The following is a 21,287-nucleotide window of genomic DNA, read 5'->3' as shown; positions in this document are numbered from 1 at the left end:
CCCAGACTGAAAGGAAAGTAAGTCAGTGGGAAAACAAACTCAAAGAAAACACTGAGACTCAGGTGGGTGTGGGAGGTGTGTTTGTTTTCCCCAGCCAGGCATGACCCCCGGAATGGGGCTGAAGGCTGGGAACCTTTTAGCCCCCCTCCTCAGAGGCCTGGGAGCAGGACGGTCCAGTGGGGCCCCTGTGTCGGCATTGGCCCTGGCTCCAGACGAGCACCACTTCTCAAAGTGTGGTCCAAGGACTGTTGCCAGCCCGTAAGCTGCTTGCTACCAGCCCATGGTGAGACGAGGTAGAAATTGAGATGAGCCTGTAGAAACTTTGATGATAATTTGGTATGGCTCTGATTCTTTTTTTAATAACTCATTTTTATTGTAGTTTACAAAAGTATCAATCTGAGATGGATTACAGTGGGAAAAATTCAGAGATCTTTTGTGAAGCAATGTTGTAGATTCTCCCACCGGCTTGGGCTGCCCAGGTTAGCAAGTAGGAGGTCATCCAATTGACAAGACCAGTCCTAAGGCATTTGGGGCTTCTGAGGCGCCATGATTCTTCCATATGATTTTGCCTTCTTGGCTTCACATCTCAGACTGCTGTTCCGTAGAAGTGGCCGAACACCCAAACTCAAGGAGATGTGATACTTTGAAACTCTGCCTTCCTAAAACTGGTGCCTTGACCTAAAACCTTTAAAAGTCATGATTCACACTAAGATAGCACTTTTACAGTTAACAGAGCACCTTAGATTTATGTTGACTCACTTCTTCCTCACAACTTGGTTAGGTAGTGTTGTAGGTTGAATTGTGTTCCCCCCAAATACGCTGAAGTCCTAACCCCATGTATCTGTGAGCGTGACCTTATTTGGAAACAGGGTCTTTGCAGATATAATCACGTTAAGATGAGGTCACGTTGGATTAGGGTGGACCCTAAATCCAATGACTGGTGTCCTTATACAGAGAGAGAAATTCAGAGACACAGGAAAGAAGGCCGTTTGAAGTCCGAGGCAGAGATTGGAATTATGTTGCCACCAGCCAAGGAATGTCAAAGATTGTCAGCACGGACAGTCAGAAACTAGAAAGAGCCAGGAAAAATTCTTCCCTCGAGTCTTCAGAGGGAACATGGCCCTGCTGACACCTTGACTTTGGACTTCTAACCTCCGGAACGGTGAAAGGATACATTTCTGTTATTTAAGCTACCCAGTTTATGGTAATTTTATGACAGTCCTGGGAAACTAATGCAAGTAGAAATCTTCATCCCATTTCCAGATGAATATCTGGAGACTCAGTGATAATAAGCTCTGTCCACGTTCGAAGCAGCCAGCAGGTAGCAAGACCTGGATTTAAGCAAAGGTGAGCGCTACCCAATACACCAGATTGCCTGTCTTTGTGGGACACAGGAATTGGGGGAAAAAGAAATATCTAACATATGGAGAAAGTTAAATAAATGACTTTACAATAATGCAATGAAATATGAAGAAGCCATTGGAATTTCATTTTGAAGAATTGTTCATTCTGAACCACTAATGAAAAATCAGACACACTATTACATTGTACAATATGTTTATAGTGTACACACAATATGCTTAGAAGAACAAGCTAAAAGGGAAAAAAACAAAAGAATAGCAGTTGTTAATTGTGCTTGTGGGCTCTGAGTAGTTTTCATTTGTTCCTTTAGACTTTTCTGTTTTATCTACCTTTTTTATAACACACATGCGTCGCAGATGCCACAGTGCGGTATGTCCCGACACTGTGCTCTGTACCCTCCATGTATCTTCGTAATCATCACAGTGGTGCAGCAAATTAGATATTATTATCCAAATTCTACTGAGGAGAAGACACACCCAGACAATCTAAGGACTCTATCTGAGGTCTCATAGCTGGTGAGAGGCAGAGCCTGTCTGGCTCCAAACCCACTATGCTTGGTGGCCTCTTCCACTTTCATGATCAGAAAAAAAAAGGATTGTGGGAAGGGGCACAAGTGAACAGTGGTGAAACAGGAAGAGACTGTCACTATGGCCCCTTCAGGCAAGGCTTGCTCATCCTCGGTCATTTGTATGAAATAGAGGAGTTATCCTTTTGGCATTAACTCTGCAGAGACTTCTTGAAGACAGGGACCATGGCTGCTACCTTCCTGATGCCCTGTAGTACCCACTGTAGAATGCTACTCATCAGAGGTGATGCCTGGCTGTCCTCCCATCCTTCCCTTCTCTCTGAAACCCCCTCCTGGCAAAGTTTTGGGAACACTAGGTAAAGCACAGTTACTTACTGAGCATTTCCAGGACAAATACCTGGGAGTGCCTGCCTGGGTGACCAGATGTCCTTTTCCTCCAACCCCCTCCCCCGCCCGCACACCTGAAGGCTAGTTAGAGCATGAAAAAAAATTTGCTATACTGTTTGCTGTTTGATGTAGCCCTGAACCTTTCCAATTTGAATAATTCAAACCTTAACTATAAAAAACTTGTTGATTTTTAATAGACTATTGAAACAAGTTTTATTCCATTAGTATATCAAATAGTTTCATCATCAAATTTTAATTCTCATTTGTCTGATTCTTTGTTTCCATTATTTTGATCTGATTTTTATTTATATTTTTAATATTTTTTCTGAAAAATATCTCCAGATACCAGCAGATAAGCATTGTAAAAATCAAATCTTATTTTTTATGTAGGTCGGTGAAAGGCCTTCAATTCAGTCTGTCACCTGCACGCATCCTCTCTAGGAGGGTGTGCCACTTCCCTGGGCGTTAACTCCATGGCACAGCTCTTTAAAGGCTCAGTAGCATCCTGGTAAAGACTCCCAAGGCCTCTTCTTACCCGATTCTATTTCCGTGATCTGAATACGTTTCTCACCCATCTTCCTAATATGCTGTAGCAGATTCATTCTTCAGCCCAATGAATGAATTGTGCCCGTTGCTCCTCCTTGCTCTGAGACAGTCTGTGTGTTCCCCTAAGAGCTTGGGTGGGTATCAATTGTATAGAAATGTCACCTTCCTTGCTAAAATATAAGTAAAGCCCATTATTCCCAGGAAGGAAATTTCCTGATAGAGAGAAGCAACTGGGTCACTTACTTAACAAACATCAATTTTGCACTTACTATGAGCCAGGCAGCATGTGAGCGCTTTATAGATATTAACCCGTTTAATAGTCGTGACACTTGTCTCTGTGGCTGAGTTCTCCTTGCACTGCTGGTCCCTGTGCTCCCTCTTCAACCTCCAGCCCAGAGAGGTAGATCTGGAATGTTCCGCAGGAGAGCAGAGGGAAAGGCACAGAGACAGGGGCATAAACCTGGGTAGTTTGGCTGCAAGGTCTAACTGGCATCCCGAGGTTCATAGCCAAGGAAAGGACCTGGAGCTGTGGCATTCCTGTCTTGTGTCCCCCAGTCCATGTTCCTTGCTCTTCTGGAGACGTCCGCCTCTTTCCAGGGACACCCACTGCACCAACCTTCAGTCTAGTCGTGCAGACTTTCTGCGACGATGGAGAATATTGACGACAGTCTCTGGTCATTGTGAAGCGCACATGCCACGGTCTGGATGCCTCATCAGTGTTCATTCTCTCCCATAACTGGAGACCAGGTCCCTCTCTCACTCATGCGTCACTGTGAGCAGAATGGACCCTCCTCATTGTGAGCAAATGAAGTTTCTCTTCTGCATCCTCCTACTGCATCATTTTCCTTTGTGCCTGCCTCCAGCCTTCCAGTCCCCCTGTAAGCCAGCAGTCCCCAACCTTTCTGGCACCAGGGACCAGTCTTATGGAAGACAGTTTTTCCACGGACTGGGGGAGGGGGATGGTTTTGGGATGATTCAAGCACATTACATTTATTGTGCACTTTATTTCTGTTATTATTACATTGTGATATATAATGAAATAATTATACAACTCACCATAATGCAGAATTAGCGGGGCACTGAGCTTGTTTTCACTTGCCGCTCACTGATAGGGTTTTGATATGAGTCTGCAAGCAATCGATTTATTATGGTCTCTGTGCAGTCAAACCTCTCGGCTAATGATAATCTGTATTCGCAGCTGCTCCCCAGCGCTAGCATCACTGCCTCAGCTCCACCGCAGATCATCAGGCGTCAGATTCTCATAAGGAGCACGCAACCTAGATCCCTCACATGCGCAATTCACAGTTCGAGCTCCTGTGAGGATAACGCCGCCGCTGATCTGACAGGAGGCGGAGCTCAGGTGGTAATGCGAGTGATGGGGAGCGGCTGTAAATACAGATGAAACTTCACTCGCCCGCCACTCACCTCCTGCTGTGCAGTCTGGTTCCTGACAGGCCACGGACGGGTACCAGTCCATGTTCCGGGGCTTGGGGACCCCTGCTGTACACCATTCCCACACCCTAAACTGCCCTCTCCGTGCTAATAGCACTTGGCACCTGAACTATCCTCTCTCGAAATCTAGCTGTCTTATGACTCCCTTAGAGCCCTGATAAATAATTCTAGAAGTTTGAAGGGCTTAACAGCTGACAGTAACACAATTTGTGCTGCCCAGGGGAATTTCTAACAATAATGATAATAATAGCAACCCCTAGAACAGTGCTTTGCACATTGTGAGTAATCAACAAAAAGTTATTGAAATAATATTGAAGGCTTTTTATGTGGACTTTCTAATTTAATCCTCAGAACAATGCAATGACGTAGATACTTTCATTATTCCCATTTTACAGATGAGTAAAGTGAAGTTTAAAGAGATATAGATGACATCACTCTTTTATTAGGAGATCCCTTACAAAAAGAATCATTAAAAAAATTTTTTTTATTGGAGTATAAATTGCTTTACAATGTTGTGTTAGTTTCTGCTGTACAATGAAGTGAATCACCTATATGTATACCTACGTCCCCTCCCTCCTGGACCTCCCTCTCACACACCCTCCTTCCCACCCATCTAGGTCATCACGGAGCACCGAGCTGAGCTCCCTGTGCTATACAGCAGGTTCCCGCTAGCTATCTGTTTTACACATGGTAGTGTATATATGTCAATCCTAATCTCCCAATTCATCCCACCCTCCCCTTCTCCCCGTGTCCACGTGTCCATTCTCTACGTCTGTGTCTCTATTCCTGCCCTGGAAATAGGTTCATCTGTACCATTTTTTTAGATTCCACATATATGTGTTAATATACAATATTTGTTTTTCTCTTTCTGGGTTACTTCACTCTGCATGACAGTCTCTAGGTCCATCCACGTCTCTACAAATGACCCAATTTGGAGTATAGCTGATTAACAATGTTGTGTTAGTTTCAGGTGTACAGCAAAGGGATTCAGTTATATGTATACATGTATCTATTCTTTTTCAAATGAAAAAGAATCATTTTAGATACATTTTATTATATGTGAACTAAAAATGGTTTCTAAAGAGCTTCTTAGGAGGAAATATGTTGCTTTACTCACCTAAATTTAGTGCACTAGAAACATAGGGAGGGGATGTGAACTTCAGTTGGTCATTAAGTCAGTTTGTTATTTTACATCTTTGGCACTTCCTTTCATTCGTCACATCAGCAGCTAGGACAGAGGGTGAACTCTTGGTTGGCTGGGGGTGTGGTAATATACTCTTTATGCCAGTAGCCCATCCAAGGTCACAGAGCACCAGGATTTGGATGTAACCACCATGCATCCTGCCTCCTGTGGTGTACTGTGTTCTTCCTGAGGTTGTTAGTCCACTTCAAGGGGAGAAATTATTAATGGTAGAAATCCAGACATGGGCTCTACTGCTGAGAACAAGAGCTTTTTCTAGAGGCATGGATCTTCATTAGCCCCAGAAAACCTACCATTTATAGGACTATCTGTTCGGCCCACAGCAAATGCTCTTAACCTGAAGCTCCGTCACATGGTTTTCAGGGACTCCTTACACTGCCCCATCCCCATCCATTTAATATGAAAATATTTTGTGTGCCTTCTTTTCTCTGGGAAGCAAAGTATTTTCAGACTTGCACAGATGTTCCCAACCCCCCCGAACAGTAAGAATCACAGTCTGTATGTAAGGCCAGCCCCACGGGCCTCTCACACTCGCTGTTTCACATACTCCCTTTCCAATAGCTGGTCTCTGGAAAGGCCTGCCCACTTGATAACATGCCCATCCAGCTGGACTGTGGTGGAGCCCTACCACAGAAGAGGGAGCCCCATGGCTGTGAGCTTTGACACAGGCCTGATCTGATGGAGAACGACCAGGAGGACTATTGAACTGGCCTGACGGCCTGAGGTGGGCCATCTTCTTTGGAGCCAGAATATCGAGCTGAAGCGCCACATGGTGACGAAGCCTTGTGTTTGTTCAGGGTGATTTTTGGCTCTGCCGTACTTCCAGACTTCCACATTCTAGCACAGGATATTGTTTGCCTAAGTATAATAGGGCATATGAGTTGGTTCCTGGCATCGACCATGGAAGATTGGCTTACGTTCACCAACCCAGAGTCAGTCCCCATGGCTATCAAGAAAGACCACACAAATCCCAGAGTGTCTATAAGTAGATACCAAACCACATGTGTTATTATTCTTGATCTTAAACCATATTATTATTAACTTTGCTTTGGTTGAAAGTGGACCCCATCATATTGTTAAACTAGAGTTTCACAGCCTTTAAGTGACCAGGGTATGACACTTCTAAGACGTTTTTCCAAAAGAAAATGTTAAATCCCAAATACGATTTTGGCTGAATAGTTGGTTTTAATGGTCCAGAGTCAAAAACTGTAACTTAATTCCTTGTAAAACTTAAATCAATTTCATGAGGGTTCTGCTACCCAGTTCCCTCTGTTCAGCCCGAGATTTCTACTAGTGCCTAACCCTTAAGAAGTACTAGCGTATTCTTTTAAAATGCCAATATTGTTCCATTTAAAAGAAGTTCTGTTGTCAGTATCTGACTTCCATTGACATACAGTAGCTTATTGGAGGCCTCAATTATAGTACTGTGGTTATAGTTTCCCCCTTTTCCCTCACTTCCTTTTGTCTTAGTATCAGTGAGGAAACAGTGTCCAAACGATGACCTGCATCTATAGTTTTCTGCATTTCTGCATTTTGCTTTCTGAAGGCGTTGAGAGTGGATGGGAGTGTTATTCAGAATTCTGCATCTATAGGTCGAACTTAATATCGAGCATGACTGGTGCCTTCTACGTCTCATTCATGGGGTTTAGTGGTAACATGGCATCTGCTACGTGCCTGTGGCTCCAGCTTAATACCACCAGAGACAAGAATGCTGGGCCCCGCTGAAAGGCGGTAAGGCATCTGGAGAGCTTCTAAGAAAGATCCAAGTCGTTTTCAAGTTTGCCTAATAACATGCTCAGTAGTCTGATGTTTTGGACACAAACAGCCAAATCTTCTTCCAATAACACGTGCTTTGGATATCAGATTATGTGCGGCAGGAAACACTTGCAAAAAGGAATCCACCCAAGAGAAAAAGGCCAATATGCCAGCATCAAAGGCTTAGTGTTTTGTTTTGCTTTGTTTTGTTTTACAAAATGGAAAAGAATCTTACCCCGTAGTGAGCACACATTGCTGAAATAATCAATCTTACCCCGTAGAGAGCACACATTGCTGAAATAATCAATGTCTCATCAACAGTGTGCCCAATTCTGTAAATTGATAAGTATCATTCTTTATGAGGGGGTGGAACTAATCTGGTACTGTTTTCAGATTCAGAGAGATTTAGGAGTTCTGAGGTTCTGAGGACAAAGTCTTTATCTAAAGTGTGGATGTGTGGACAGGATTTTCTGCTTGTTGAAGGCTATCATTATTTATTTTGGGCTCAGAAATCTATGTATTTGAAGTTCATCTTTTTTATATGAAGCTGGTCTCTTTTGTGGGTTGCTTTTATGTTCCTTATTTTCCCATAAGTTTCCCTTCATTTTTTAGTAATTTTTTTTTTTTTTTTTTTTTTTACTAAAGATGCAGCACTATAGAGGAATAAGGAAAAGGGATTTATTTGGTGAACAAACTCAATTCAGTGTCACAAGCATGTTTTTGAGCACCTGTTATGTGCCTGACCTTGCTGGGCTCAGGAAGAACTCTCAGGAAAGTGGCTTCTTGGTGGGCTAAGGGTCCCCAGGGGAACCCCTCCCCATGATGGACATGCTGACTCTCTTGTCCACCCAGGGACAAGGTGCCAGGAGGTGCCAGCCCGGGAAGCCCCAGATGATTCCAGTGCAGTGTCGCCACCTCCCACACTGAGCATCTCTCTCCTGGGATTGAAAGACTGAGCTTGAAGTCAACCAGAATCTCCAAGAGGAAGTAGCGGGGTCTTTAGGAGCAGAGCAGCCCCTTCGGGTTCTCTGCTTGCTTTAATCACCTTTGTGAAATTTCGTGTTTTATTTATTTAAAGGGAGATAGATTGCCCTACAGCACCACCATTTTGTCAGTCACCCAAGTTTAGAAGCTTGAAGTCATTTCAGTTATAACTAAAGAGAACCATCCCCCAGAAAATCTGTTTGGGAGCACTGTGGAAATTTTCCCAGCTCACCATAGAGAGCACAGATTCCAGATTGCTGGGTGCCAGACATATGTCTCTCAATTACTATTGTTTCCTGCAGGCTACAGTCAAGAAATATTCAATAGAGAATTGGAAAGAGATTTTCCTCTTAAATCCATACAGAGCTTCAGCACACTTCGAATGTGCATGTGCCTGGAGTGCCTCATTGCAACCCTAGTTACGGAGCTTGGAATTTTACTTGGTGGACAGAGTCTATGGGTGAGCAGGAATGGCTGCAGCCCTATCCCGGAAGTTGAACAAAAGGAGGCTCAGAGGCTTTTTGGTTGGGTTGTGCAGGCCACACTTGGCGAGGGTTGCAGGTTGGACCCTCAGCCGGTCTACTGACCAGGGCTGGGGCCTCCACTTCCCTATAGCAGGCCGAGGGATTAGCTGAGCTTCTAGGAGCCTGGTTCACTTCACCTTGTCCTCAACAGTCTGTTAGGAAGCTAACAGCTGCTCTTTCACAAAAGGCTTCATATACTATATATATATATATATATATATATATATGCGCCATACCACGTGGCTTTTAGGGTCTTAGTTCTCCAACCAGGGATTGAACCCAGGCCCTTGACAGTGAGAGCACTGAGTCCTAACCACTGGACCGCCAGGGAATTCCCAGGGTTTCTTCTGTTAACAAGGTTTGCTTCTCCTTTCCTGAGATGGGAAAGCAGTATAGACACAGGTCACAGTCATGGGCTTTGGAGCCAGTAGACTTGGGTTTGAAATCAGCTCTAATTCGTAGCAGCTGTTTAACCCTGGGCACGTTTCTTAACCTCTCTGAACTTCAGTTTCCTCATCTGAAAGAAGAGGATGGTAACCGAGCTGTTTAGAAGATTAATGGAGACAATGTACTCCTGCACAAATGCAGTTTCCAGGGCCCTTTTCAAACCACCTCATTTGATTCCTCATTTTCAGTCTCGCATAGGGCAGTGTTTTCAACAAGTGCTCATGCAGTCCCGTCTTTGAGTTTCAAAGGAGAGACCAACACAATGGTTCCAAAGTCCATTTGTCATAGTGCTGAGTTCCAGTATTCGCTGGCATGCTCCGTAGTGGTGTGTGGCCTGAGTTGTCTGTGGGCCGCAGCTTTTCCTGTCGTAGTGGAACTGCCCATTTAGTGCCTACTGATCTGGGCAGCTTAACTTTAAGGAAGCATCTCTGTCGGGAATAAAGGAGGAATTATTTTCCTTCTGCACTATTTTGAAAATCACCTTTGAAGTCAATAGTTAGAGTTGTTTTCTGATGCAGATGTTGAGGGCACATGAAATTGACTGACCACATCCTGCAGCACATTCCCACTTGTTCTTGCCGTTTATTTGTATTATAAACCAAGAGTAAAAATACAAAACACCCCATCTCAGATGCAAATTGAAGCCTGGCTGTGTTCCCACATATCTGTAAAGTGGAGTAAGTAACCTAGTGGAAAAAAGAATGGTGCTAATACTTAGGCATATTTTACTAGTTGTTGCTAATGCCAAATTACATAGAGTTTTTAAGAAGAATTAAGGAATAGGTACAGGATGGTACTGTGATCATAACCCTTATTTCTGTAATGTGCTAGGACTAGGATTTTAACACCTAAGCTTATTAGTCAGAGTCAGGGAAACATTTTCATAACCATTTACGGAGCATTTCAAAATGTAAAAATCCTCTTGGCTTGGTGAAATTTAATCTTTTGTGCTTCTCCCACCCCTTGGCCATTGGTGTGTAGTATGCTTCACGTGAGCTCAAAATTTTTCATCAATAGTTCTAGCCCTTGAGAGACCCCAGAATTTCTACTTGAAATGTGAGCACCAAGCTTTACTTGGGGAAAAACAACCACCACAAATGCAAAACAGGAAGGTAATCCATGTTTGTGCCTGAAAATGTAAAATATTGTAAATGTGTCATTTTTCTCAAATTAGCATATAATTCGAAGAGAATTTTTTTTAAGTGATTCTCAAGCTTATCTGGAAAAATAAACATGTGAGATGGTTAGTGATTTTTTTTTTTAAGGAAATGAGAGGACATTTGCCCTACAAGACTCTAAAATATTAGAAAGTTCCTGGGTTTAGTATGACGATGTAAAGGCACAAGCTCTGACAGACAAGTCAGTGGAAAAGAAATACATGCCAGTGTAAAAAGTGTTGTGGTGTCAAATGTAGAGACCATTACAAAGAAGGAGTAAATAAAGGTGTCAAATAGTTGGCTAAACGTTCAGAGAAAAAAATAGAATCTCACGTTATAACATGAGCCTTAATAAGTTCCAGATTGTTCTAAAGAGTTATTTTGTTTAATGGAAAAAGAAATAGAAGAAAAATCGGTGGCTATTTTTGTGGTGGTGGGGTATTGCTAAGGGTTTACTAAGTATAAAAGCAACAAAACACATATATACATACAAAGAGAATAAAGAATATATATGCTTACTTAAAACTTTAAAGTAAGCATGTCTAAAACACTTAGTTGGCAAAAATATTTTTTCCAGCAATAAGGTATAGTATGGTTAATATCTTACCATTAATATATAAAGAATTTTTATAAATCCATAAGAAAGACACCAACAGAAAAAAGTGGAGAACAATACAAGTGGCCAATAAATATATTAAAAATAAGCCCAGCCTCACTAATAATTTAAGAAATGCACATTAAAATGACACCTTATTTTCTATTAATACATCTGTTAATGGACAAACTCTAGCAGAATGAGAGAGTCCCTGATGATGGGGATTTTGTAGAGAAATGGCATTTTAGAAGGACAAATTAGTACAAACGGGGGTAAAAAGTAACTTAATAATAAATATTAAGTGAAATTTAATAATACATATTAAGAACCTTCAGGGTGTCATAGCTGGGAGACTAATAGAAGTATCCTGTGTCTTATTTGTGGCAGTGGCTTCACATGTATATGTAGCTATCAAAACTCATTGAATTGCATACTTTAAACATGCTTTTGAAAACATTTAATGACATAGGTGATTTCTCAAAGTGTGATTGGACATGAAGTGCAAGGGAAAAGGATAGCCAACAGTATTTACAATATGATACCAATGTTATTAGAAAAACTATATAAACACAGGAATACAATTAAATTGGAATAACTCAAAGTGTTCATGGTCATTATTCATATCTCTGGGTGGTGGGATTTCTAGTGACTTTTTTTTCTTTATTTCCCAACTAATATATAATAAGCACATAGAATTTTAAATTTTGGAAAGGGATTATTAATTTTCAGAAAATAATTGAATAGTCACATAAAATTTATATGTGAAAGCAGAAACAGTACCCACTAGATCACTATGGCATTGCTGGGATTGAACAGAACTTTTATCCTTTCTCTCTTCCATGTTCTTTTGTGCACATGAAACAACATTGACCGGGAAGGGACAAATAAAGAGCATCATAAATAAAGATTCATGGAGATGGAATAAATAAAGATTCATGCAGATGGAATCCAGGGCCCAACTTTTTGTCACTTCATCAGCCTTACTCCCTAAAGATGTTCAGTCTATTATCAGCATCTCTCCTTTGGAGTTCATTAAATTGCCAGCCGCACACACACACACACACACACACACACACACACATACACAACATACATACACACACACACACACACACACACACACACACACACAGCTCTTTCTGCGGATATATTGGAGCTCTGAAATTGTGTAAAGGTTTCTAACTCTGAAATACTAAAATTCTGTAATTCTGTACTTAACTCTTTAATAGTCTTGAAATTTTTATCTTGCTTTAAGAACTATGGTATAAACACCAAAAGGGCAGGAATTGGCTTCCTAGGCTTGAATACTTGACTATTTGGGTCAACCATACAAATTTTAAGATGGTTTAATTACACGAAGTTAGCTCATAGATCTTTTCTATTGCAGTGTGACCATCCTTAGTCTGAAAACAAATTGACTTTATTCTGCAGTAGCTGACTCACCTTCCTCCCCACAAGTCATCGTAGTACGAAGGGTAAATGTCAGTATCATGGTTTAGCCAAACCAGATGTGAACTGTGTCATTATTTTCATGTCAGGGACTGAAGTTTAAATACGCATCCTTTATTTGTTTTTAATTGAGTGATTACAGGTGGCACCTAATAAAGTCTTCATGCTGTGATATCTTGAGGTCATTGATTGATGAAGTTTGGTAGGTGTAGACACTCCAAATTCCAGTCACCCTCCCTGGCGTTCCTTAGCACGATTCTAAAGGAACGTTAAGATGACATGTGCCTGTTTACTTTTCCTCTTGACTGACGGTGATCCTTTCTGAGAGGTAAACACTCGTGTTATTCAGGAGTGAAGTTTAGATTTTGTTGGTACTTTTCAAAGTCGATTTTCAAAACTGCTTCAAAATTAAGGGGCAAAAATAAAAGCCATGGACTTTTCTTTGGATATGTATTAGCCATAATCATCACACCTCTGGTTGCTACAAATTGATTCTGAGTTTTTTATAAAAGTAATGATTAATTGTACAAAAATGTTGAGAGTCAGGAACCAGACTGGTCAAGGAACCAGAGTCAGGGCAACACCTGGGCAGGCAGTTCAGCCCAGCTAGGATGGTGGCTGGGACACAAGGCACAAGGAACCCAAGCCCTGGGCATGTCAGGTGGCTGCAGTGTAGAGACAGATCAGGTAGGCAGCGCAGGAAGACAACAGTGTTGTGAGTGGGTAGTAAGGGTGAGGGCCACAGCCGACAGAGACCAGAAGACTCCGTGGTGGAATATGGATGCCACGAGCTGAGAACTCTCAGTTTCACATTGAGCTAGCCATATTCATTCAGAAACACCTACGTTCAAGAGGAGAGAACTCCAAAACTGCCCTCAGCAACCCTTGGTCAGCCCTGTGGGACGCAGCTGACCAGAAAAGACCTCGAGGGTTAGGCAGCCCATGTGCACCTTTTGGGGTCTTCCACCAAGTAGTGGTTTTTATTCTGGAAAAAAATGGGAAAGTCAACACAGAACAGAAGAAGTCCTGGGACTGGACCTGATTTTCTTAACACCAATTCATGGGTATTGTTGGGTCTTTTGACCCACCAACTCAAATTGATTCTCTTCGTGTTTTATTATTCAGTTAAATAGCATGTCATGCCGAAAGAAAGCAAGTCTGAATTCGTTTTGGCCAAATTACATAACCCAGGGAATTGGGCAGAGGGTTGAATGGCATAACTCCAGATCTCAACAGGGCCATGTTTTGTCCTTTCTATCTTGAGCATTTTATTGTATTTCCCTAGACTGCCCACTATTATAATGATGGGTTGGGGATGAGTTTCTAACAAAATATTACTTTTATTCTTCTTTTAAAGCATTTCAGATGCTGCAGTCATGAAATATTTTTTTTTAAAGTTTGTTATTTTCCCAGCCCAGGCAAAATGCAACAGAAGAGAAAATGGGGAGAAAAGAGATAGTCCTACCCAAATGGAACTCTGGGGAGAGAAAAAGACATGAAATATCCAAAATAAATTTTTGACATTTACAGCATTATAGAATCAATTCTAGATTGTGTGGCATTAGTAAGCAAAAGGCACACTGAGAAATTTATAAAGCTAGTTAATATGTAGGTGGGGAAAGTCTATCTATAACTGTGCATGAATACTCTATAGGATATGAATCTTTACTTTCATTGACCACCAGGTCTTAAACTTTTGAAGAAGTGCATCTTGAAGTTTTGATGTGTGTAATTGCAGGAAGTATATCTGCTAAGTTTCATTTAAATTTAAACTTAAATTCTTCTGTTTCAACTGGGAAGATTAGCATTTTTCTGTTTTAGTAGCCGAATACTGTTGTTCCGAGAGAACAGATTTTGAGAAAGATAATAATAGTAATCATCATCACCACCATCACCATTGTTCTTGTTACAGTGAACAACTGTTTGGGAATTTATTGTGTCCTAGGAAGCTTTTTTTCGGCTGCGTTGGGTCTTCGTCGCTGTGCAGGGGCTTTCTCTAGTTGCGGCGAGCGTGCGCTACTCTTTGTTGTGGTGCGTGGGCTTCTCAATGCGGTGGCTTCTTTTGTTGCGGAGCACAAGCTCTAGGCGCACAGGCTTCAGTAGTTGTGGCGCGTGGGCTCAGTAGTTGTGGTTTGCAGGCTCTAGAGTACAGGCTCAGTAGTTGTGGCGCATGGGCTTCGTTGCTGTGCGACATGTGGGATCTTCCCGGACCAGGGCTCGAACCCGTGTCCCTTGCATTGGCAGGCGGATTCCTTTTTTTTTTTTTTTTTTTGCAGTACGCGGGCCTCTCACTGTTGTGGCCTCTCCCATTGCGGAGCACAGGCTCCAGACACACAGGCTCAGCGGCCATGGCTCATGGGCCTAGCCGCTCCATGGCATGTGGGATCTTCCCGGCCCGGGGCACGAACCCGGAAGGGGCACGAACCTGGCAGGCGGACTCTCAACCACTGCGCCACCACGGAAGCCCAGAACTTTTTTTTTTTTTTTGAAGTATAGTTGATTTACAATGTTGTATCAATCTCTGCTGTACAGCAAAGTGACTCAGTTTAACAGATATATACATTCTTTTTTAATATTCTTTTCCATTATGGTTTATCCCAGGAGACTGGATATAGTGCCCTGTGCTATACAGTAGGACTTTGTTGTTTATCCATTCTAAATGTAATAGTTTGCATCTACCAACTCCAAATTCCCAGTCCATCCCTCTCTCTCCCCGCCTCCCCGTTGGCAGCCACAAGTCTGATCTCTATGTCTATGAGTCTGTTTCTGTTTTGTAGATAGGTTCATTTGTGCCATATTTTAGATTCCACGTAAGTGATATCATATGGTATTTGTCTTTTTCTTTCTGACTTACTTCACTTAGTATGATGATCTCTAGTTCTATCACTGTTGCTGCAAATGGCATTATTTTGGGGTTTTTTTATGGCTGAGTAATATTCCATTGTATATATGTACCACATCTTCTTTATCCATTCATCTGTCATTTAGGTTGTTTCCATGTTTTGGCTATTGTGAATAGTGCTGCTATGAACATAGGGGTGCATGTATCTTTTTGGATTAGGGTTTTGTCTGGATATATGCCCAGGGGTGGGATAACTAGATCATATGATAATTCTATTTTTAGTTTTCTGAGGAACCTTCATACTGTTTTCCATAGTGGCTGCACCAACTTACATTCCCACCAACAGTGTAGGAGGGTTCCCTTTTCTTCACACCCTCTTCAGAATTTGTTACTTGTAGACTTTTTAATGATGGCCATTCTGACCAGTGTGAGGTGATACCTCATTGTAGTTTTGATTTGCATTTCTCTAATAATTAGTGATGACGAACATCTTTTCATGTGCCTACTGGCCATCTGTATGTCATCTTTGGAGAAATGTCTCCTAGGCACTTTTTAATCCTTTAGTTATATGATTTCATTTCATCCTAATAACATTCCTATGAGATAGATACTCTTATTATCTCAATTTTACAGATAAGGAAATTGATAAGTTAGAGAGGATTTCCTAGGTCAATGAGCTGGTCATCCACAGAGCCAGCACTCAAACTCTGGCCTGGGTTTTCAATACCCCTTGCTCTTGGCCACTTTACTGCCTCTCCATGTAAAGAGCAAAACCAAAAACATAAAGCTCTGAGGGAGATGGGGTAGTTAATAAAACCTATGATTCTAGGAAATTTTTTTCTGCTAAATTCTTAGAACCCAGTGTTTCTGGAAAGCTTAGAAATTCTGTTGAGATGATGTTCACTGTTCTGTTAGATATGTTACTTTGTTCTGTTTTTTTTCTGGGAGAAATTCTTTATTAGTTGAAATCACCAGAAATGACTGCTTTAATAAAGTGCTCGCAAAGCCTCAATCTGGTGAACAGTGAAGTCGTTTGTTTCAGTCGTGTCAACAACTTTGGCTTTCAGAAGGATTTTAATGAATCGGGGAATGGAATTTAAGAAAGCAAACAATCTAAGGAAAATCACTTATTTTTCTAAAATAGCAAAAGCAAAAATGGGAATCTTTTCCAGTCTAGTTGCTGCAAATGTCTGTTGAAGTCTTAAAAATTCTTAGAGTACATGATTTATCACATATAACAAAAAGGTCATTAATGAGCACTTCTTTTTTTAAGTTTTTTTTTTTTTTTTTGGCCATGCCATGTGGCACACGGGATCTTAGTTCCCCAATCAGGGATCAAACCCGTGCAGTGGAAGCTGGGAGTCCTAACCACTGGACAGCTAAGGAATTCCCAATGAGCACTTCTTCAAGATCTTTTTGGGATCCTATCATCATTATTCTGGTTGCTTAGATAGGAAAATATTCCATGATGTATTCACTGTTAAAATTATAGTGAGTCAACCTTCAGTAACATTTATTTTTAAATTTATTTATCAAAATATACAATCTATCAGAAATAAATATGGTTACCAAGTAGGGAAATCAATTTAATTTTTTTTAACATTATTATTGGAGTATAACTGCTTTACAATGGTGTGTTAGTTTCTGCTTTATAACAAAGTGAATCAGCTATACATATACATATATCCCCATATCTCTTCCCTCTTGCGTCTCCCTCCCTCCCACCCTTCCTATCCCACCCTTCTAGCAGGTCACAAAGCACCGAGCTGATCTCCCTGTGCTATGCGACTGCTTCCCACTAGCTATCTATTTTACATTTGGTAGTGTATATATGTCCATATATACACTACCACTCTCTCACTTTGTCCCAGCTTACCCTTCCCCCTCCCCGTGTCCTCAGGTCCATTGTCTAGTAGGTCCGTGTCTTTATTCGCATCTTGCCCCTAGGTTCTTCATGAGCATTTTTTTTTTTTAGATTCCATATATGTGTTAGCATACGGTATTTGTTTTTCTCTTTCTGAGTTATTTCACTCTGTATGACAGACTCTAGATCCATCCATCTCACTACAAATAACTCAATTTTGTTTCTTATTATGGCTGAGTAATATTCCATTATATATATGTGCCACATCTCCTTTATCCATTCATCTGATGGTGGGCACTTAGGTTGCTTCCATGTCCTGGCTATTGTAAACAGAGCTGCAGTGAACATAGGGGTACATGACTCTTATTGAATTATGGTTTTCTCAGGGTATATGCCCAGTAGTGGGTTTGCTGGGTCGTATGGTAGTTCTATTTTTATTTTTTTAAGGAACCTCCATACTGTTCTCCACAGTGGCTGCATCAATTTACATTCCCACCAACAGTGCAAGAGGGTTCCCTTTTCTCCACACCCTCTCCAGCATTTATTGTTTGTAGATTTTTTGATGATGGCCATTCTGACCGGTGTGAGATGATATCTCATTGTAGTTTTGATTTGCATTTCTCTACTGATTAATGATGTTGAGCATCCTTTCATGTGTTTGTTGGCAATCTGTATATCTTATTTGGAGAAATGTCTATTAAGGTCTTCTGCTCATTTTTGGATTGGGTTGTTTGTTTTTTTGATATTGAGCTGCATGAGCTGCTTGTAAATTTTGGAGATTAATCCTTTGTCAGTTGCTTCATTTGCGAATATTTTCTTGCATTCTGAAGGTTGTCTTTTCGTCTTCTTTATGTTTTCCTTTGCTGTGCAAAAGCTTTTAAGTTTCATTAGGTCCCATTTGTTTATTTTTTTTTTATATTTCCATTTCTCTAGGAGCTGGGTCAAAAAGGATCTTGCTGTGATTTATTTCAGAGTGTTCTGCCTATGTTTTACTGTAAGAATTTGATAGTGTCTGGCCTTACATTTAGGTCTTTAATCCATTTTGAGTTTATTCTTGTGTATGGTGTTAGGGAGTGTTCTAATTTCATTCTTTTACATGTAGCTGTCCAGTTTTCCCAGCCTCACTATTGAAAAGGCTGTCTTTTCTCCATTGTATATTCTTGCCTCCTTTATCAAAGATAAGGTGACCTTATGTGGGTGGGTGTATCTCTGGGCTTTCTATCCTGTTCCATTGATCTATATTTCTGCTTTTGTGCCAGTACCATACTGTCTTGATTATTGTAGCTTTGTAGTATAGTCAAGTCTGGGAGCCTGGTTCCTCCAGCTCCGTTTTTCTTTCTCAAGATTGCTTTGGCTATTCGGGGTCTTTTGTGCTTCCATACAAATTGTGAAATTTTTTGTTCTAGTTCTGTGAAAAATGTCCATGGTAGATTGATAGGGATTGCATTGAATCTGTAGATTGCTTTGGGTAGTATAGTCATTTTCCCAATGTTGATTCTTCCAATCCAAGAACATGGTATATCTCTCCACCTATTTGTATCATCTTTAATTTCTTTCATTAGTGTCTTATAATTTTCTGCATACAGGTCTTTTGTTTCCTTAGGTAGGTTTATCCCTAGGTATTTTATTCTTTTTGTTGCAGTGGTAAATGGGAGTGTTTTCTTAATTTCACTTTCAGATTTTTCATCATTAGTGTATAGGAATGCAAGAGATTTCTGTGCATTAATTTTGTATCCTGCAACTTTACCAAATTCATTGATTAGCTCTAGTAGTTTTCTGGTAGCGTCTTTAGGATTCTTTATGTATAGTATCATGTCATCTGTAAGCAGTGACAGCTTTACTTCTTCTTTTCCAATTTGGATTCCTTTTATTTCTCTTTCTTCTCTGCTTGTTGTGGCTAAAACTTCCAAAACTGTGTTGAATAACAGTGGTGAGAGTGGGCAGCCTTGTCTTGTTCCTGATCTTAATGGAAATGGTTTCAGTTTTTCACCATTGAGGATGATGTTGGCTGTGGGTTTGTCATATATGGCCTTTATTATGTTGAGGTAAGTTCCCTGTATGCCTACTTTCTGGAGGGTTTTTTATCATAAATGGGTGTTGAATTTTGTCGAAAGCTTTCTCTGCATCTATTGAGATGGTCATATGGTTTTTCTCCTTCAATTTGTTAATATGGTGTATCACATTGATTGATTTGCGTATATTGAAGAATCCTTGCATTCCTGGAATAAACCCCACTTGATCATGGTATATGATCCTTTTAATGTGCTGTTGGATTCTGTTTGCTAGTATTTTGTTGAGGATTTTTGCATCTGTGTTCATCAGTGATGTTGGTCTGTAGTTTTCCTTTTTGGTGTTTTGTTTGTAGTTTTCTTTCTTTGTGACATCTTTGTCTGGTTTTGGTATCAGGGTGATGGTGGCCTCGTAGAATGAGTTAATTTAATTTTTTAAATTGCACTATAGTAGATTTACCATGTTGTGTTATTTTTCTGCTGTACAGCAAAGTGATTCGGTTTATATATATTATTTTTCAGATTCTTTTTCATTGTTGGTTATTACAAGATATTGAATATATTTCCTTGTGCCAAACAGTAGGACCTTGTTGTTTATCTGTTTTATATATAGTAATTCATATCTGCTAATGCCAAACTCCTAATTTATCTCTCCCCCTTTTCCCCTTGGTAACCACATGTTTGTTTTCTGTGTCTGTGATTCTGTTTCTGTTGTATAAAAAAGTCCATTTGTATCATATTTTAGATTCCACATATAAAAGGTGTCATTTGAGGCTTCCCTGGTGGTGCAGTGGTTGAGAGTCCACCTGCCGATGCAGGGGACACGAGTTTGTGCCCTGGTCCGGGAGTATCCCATATGCCGTGGCGGAGCGGCTGAGCCCGTGAGCCATGGCCGCTGAGCCTGCGCGTCCAGAGCCTGTGCTCTGCAATGGGAGAGGCCACAACAGTGAGAGGCCCACGTACCGGAAAAAAAAAAAAAAAAAGGTATCATTCGTCTTTTTCTGTCTGACATCACTTAGTATGATAATCTCTAGGTCCATCCATGTTGCTACAAATGGTATTATTTCATTCTCTTTTATGGCTGAGTTTTTATTCCATTGTATATATATACCACATCTTCTTTATCCATTCATCTGTCATCTGTTGATGAACATTTAGGTTGTTTTCATTTCTTGGCTATTGTAAATAGTGCTGCTGTGAACATTGGGGTATATGTATCTTTCCAAATTATAGTTTTCTCCAAATATATGCCCAGGAGTCGGATTGCTGGATCATGTGGTAATTCTATTTTTAGTTTTCTGAGGAACGTGTTTTCCATAGTGTCTGCACCAGTTTACATTCTCACCAACAGTGTAGGAGGGTTCCCTTTTTCCGCAACCTCTTAAGCATTTATCATTTGTGGACTGTTTCCCCACCCCCCCACCCCCCGCCCTGGTCCGGGAGGATCCCACATGCCGCGGAGCGTACCGCAAAAAAAAAAAAAAAAAAAGGAAGGCGAGAAAGAGAAGTTCTTATGCGCCAGAGTGTTTTGCAACATTCAGAAAAAGAGCGTGAGATTAAATCTACCCAAAGAAAAGCCAAAGAGCTTTCCCTCACTTTCACTTCCTGCAAGTCAGGCCTTCATTTTCTTGTCTCAAGTAAAACCCAAGAACTGATGATTAAGTTGAGTAGCATTGAATTAGAATCTTTTTTGGTAGAAATTGTGTAAAGTTGTTAAGGAGTACATGCTAATTCCTGTTAGCATGTTCTACAATCATTGATCTTCAACCCCATCGCCACCTTGAGCTCATAGCTAAAGAAGGTCATAGACATACTAGCACTGTCTTTACAACCTCTTGCAATTCTAGATACTGCTGGGGCCAGAGGCGACGCCAATACCTAATGGGAAAGCTAATGAATCCATACAGGGCTTACTTTAAAATCCTGATATTTTAGGTGACTTTTAGTAGATTCATCTTGTAATCTAAGAGGAAGTAAGGCAGTAAAGACAAGAGAAAAGTGAATCAGAACCGCGGAGCCAGCAAAGATTTGAAATACTCAGCCTTTTGCAAAGGTATGGAAACTTTGCCACTTTACAATATTCAGTGGGTCAAAAGTGTCCGCGATTTTCTCTTTTCTCCAAAGAGAAATGACAGTGAAAGTGGGACATTTTACAAATGAACCCGGGACTCCTAGTTTGTCTGCATG

General features: G+C 40.9%; 1 protein-coding gene across 4 annotated transcripts in view; it reads left to right on the top strand.

Moving 5' to 3' along the window:
- Positions 1 to 21,287, top strand: part of UST (uronyl 2-sulfotransferase) — a 300,699-nt gene that overhangs the window by 240,979 nt on the left and 38,433 nt on the right. Inside the window, exon 8 of one of the 4 annotated variants that reach the window (XM_067701812.1) lies at positions 19,846 to 19,913. The exons of the other annotated variants lie outside the window; for them this stretch is intronic. Coding sequence (XP_067557913.1) covers positions 19,846 to 19,898 — 53 coding nt within the window. The 3' untranslated portion in view covers positions 19,899 to 19,913. Of the gene's footprint in view, positions 1 to 19,845; positions 19,914 to 21,287 lie in introns of those variants that run through there. 4 annotated transcript variants of the gene reach the window in all.

This window comes from Pseudorca crassidens, chromosome 13, assembly GCF_039906515.1.
Source record: "Pseudorca crassidens isolate mPseCra1 chromosome 13, mPseCra1.hap1, whole genome shotgun sequence".
Taxonomy (NCBI): Eukaryota; Metazoa; Chordata; class Mammalia; order Artiodactyla; family Delphinidae; genus Pseudorca; species Pseudorca crassidens.
Note: the sequence above shows the minus strand (reverse complement) of the source record. Positions and strands in the feature narration are given on the sequence as shown.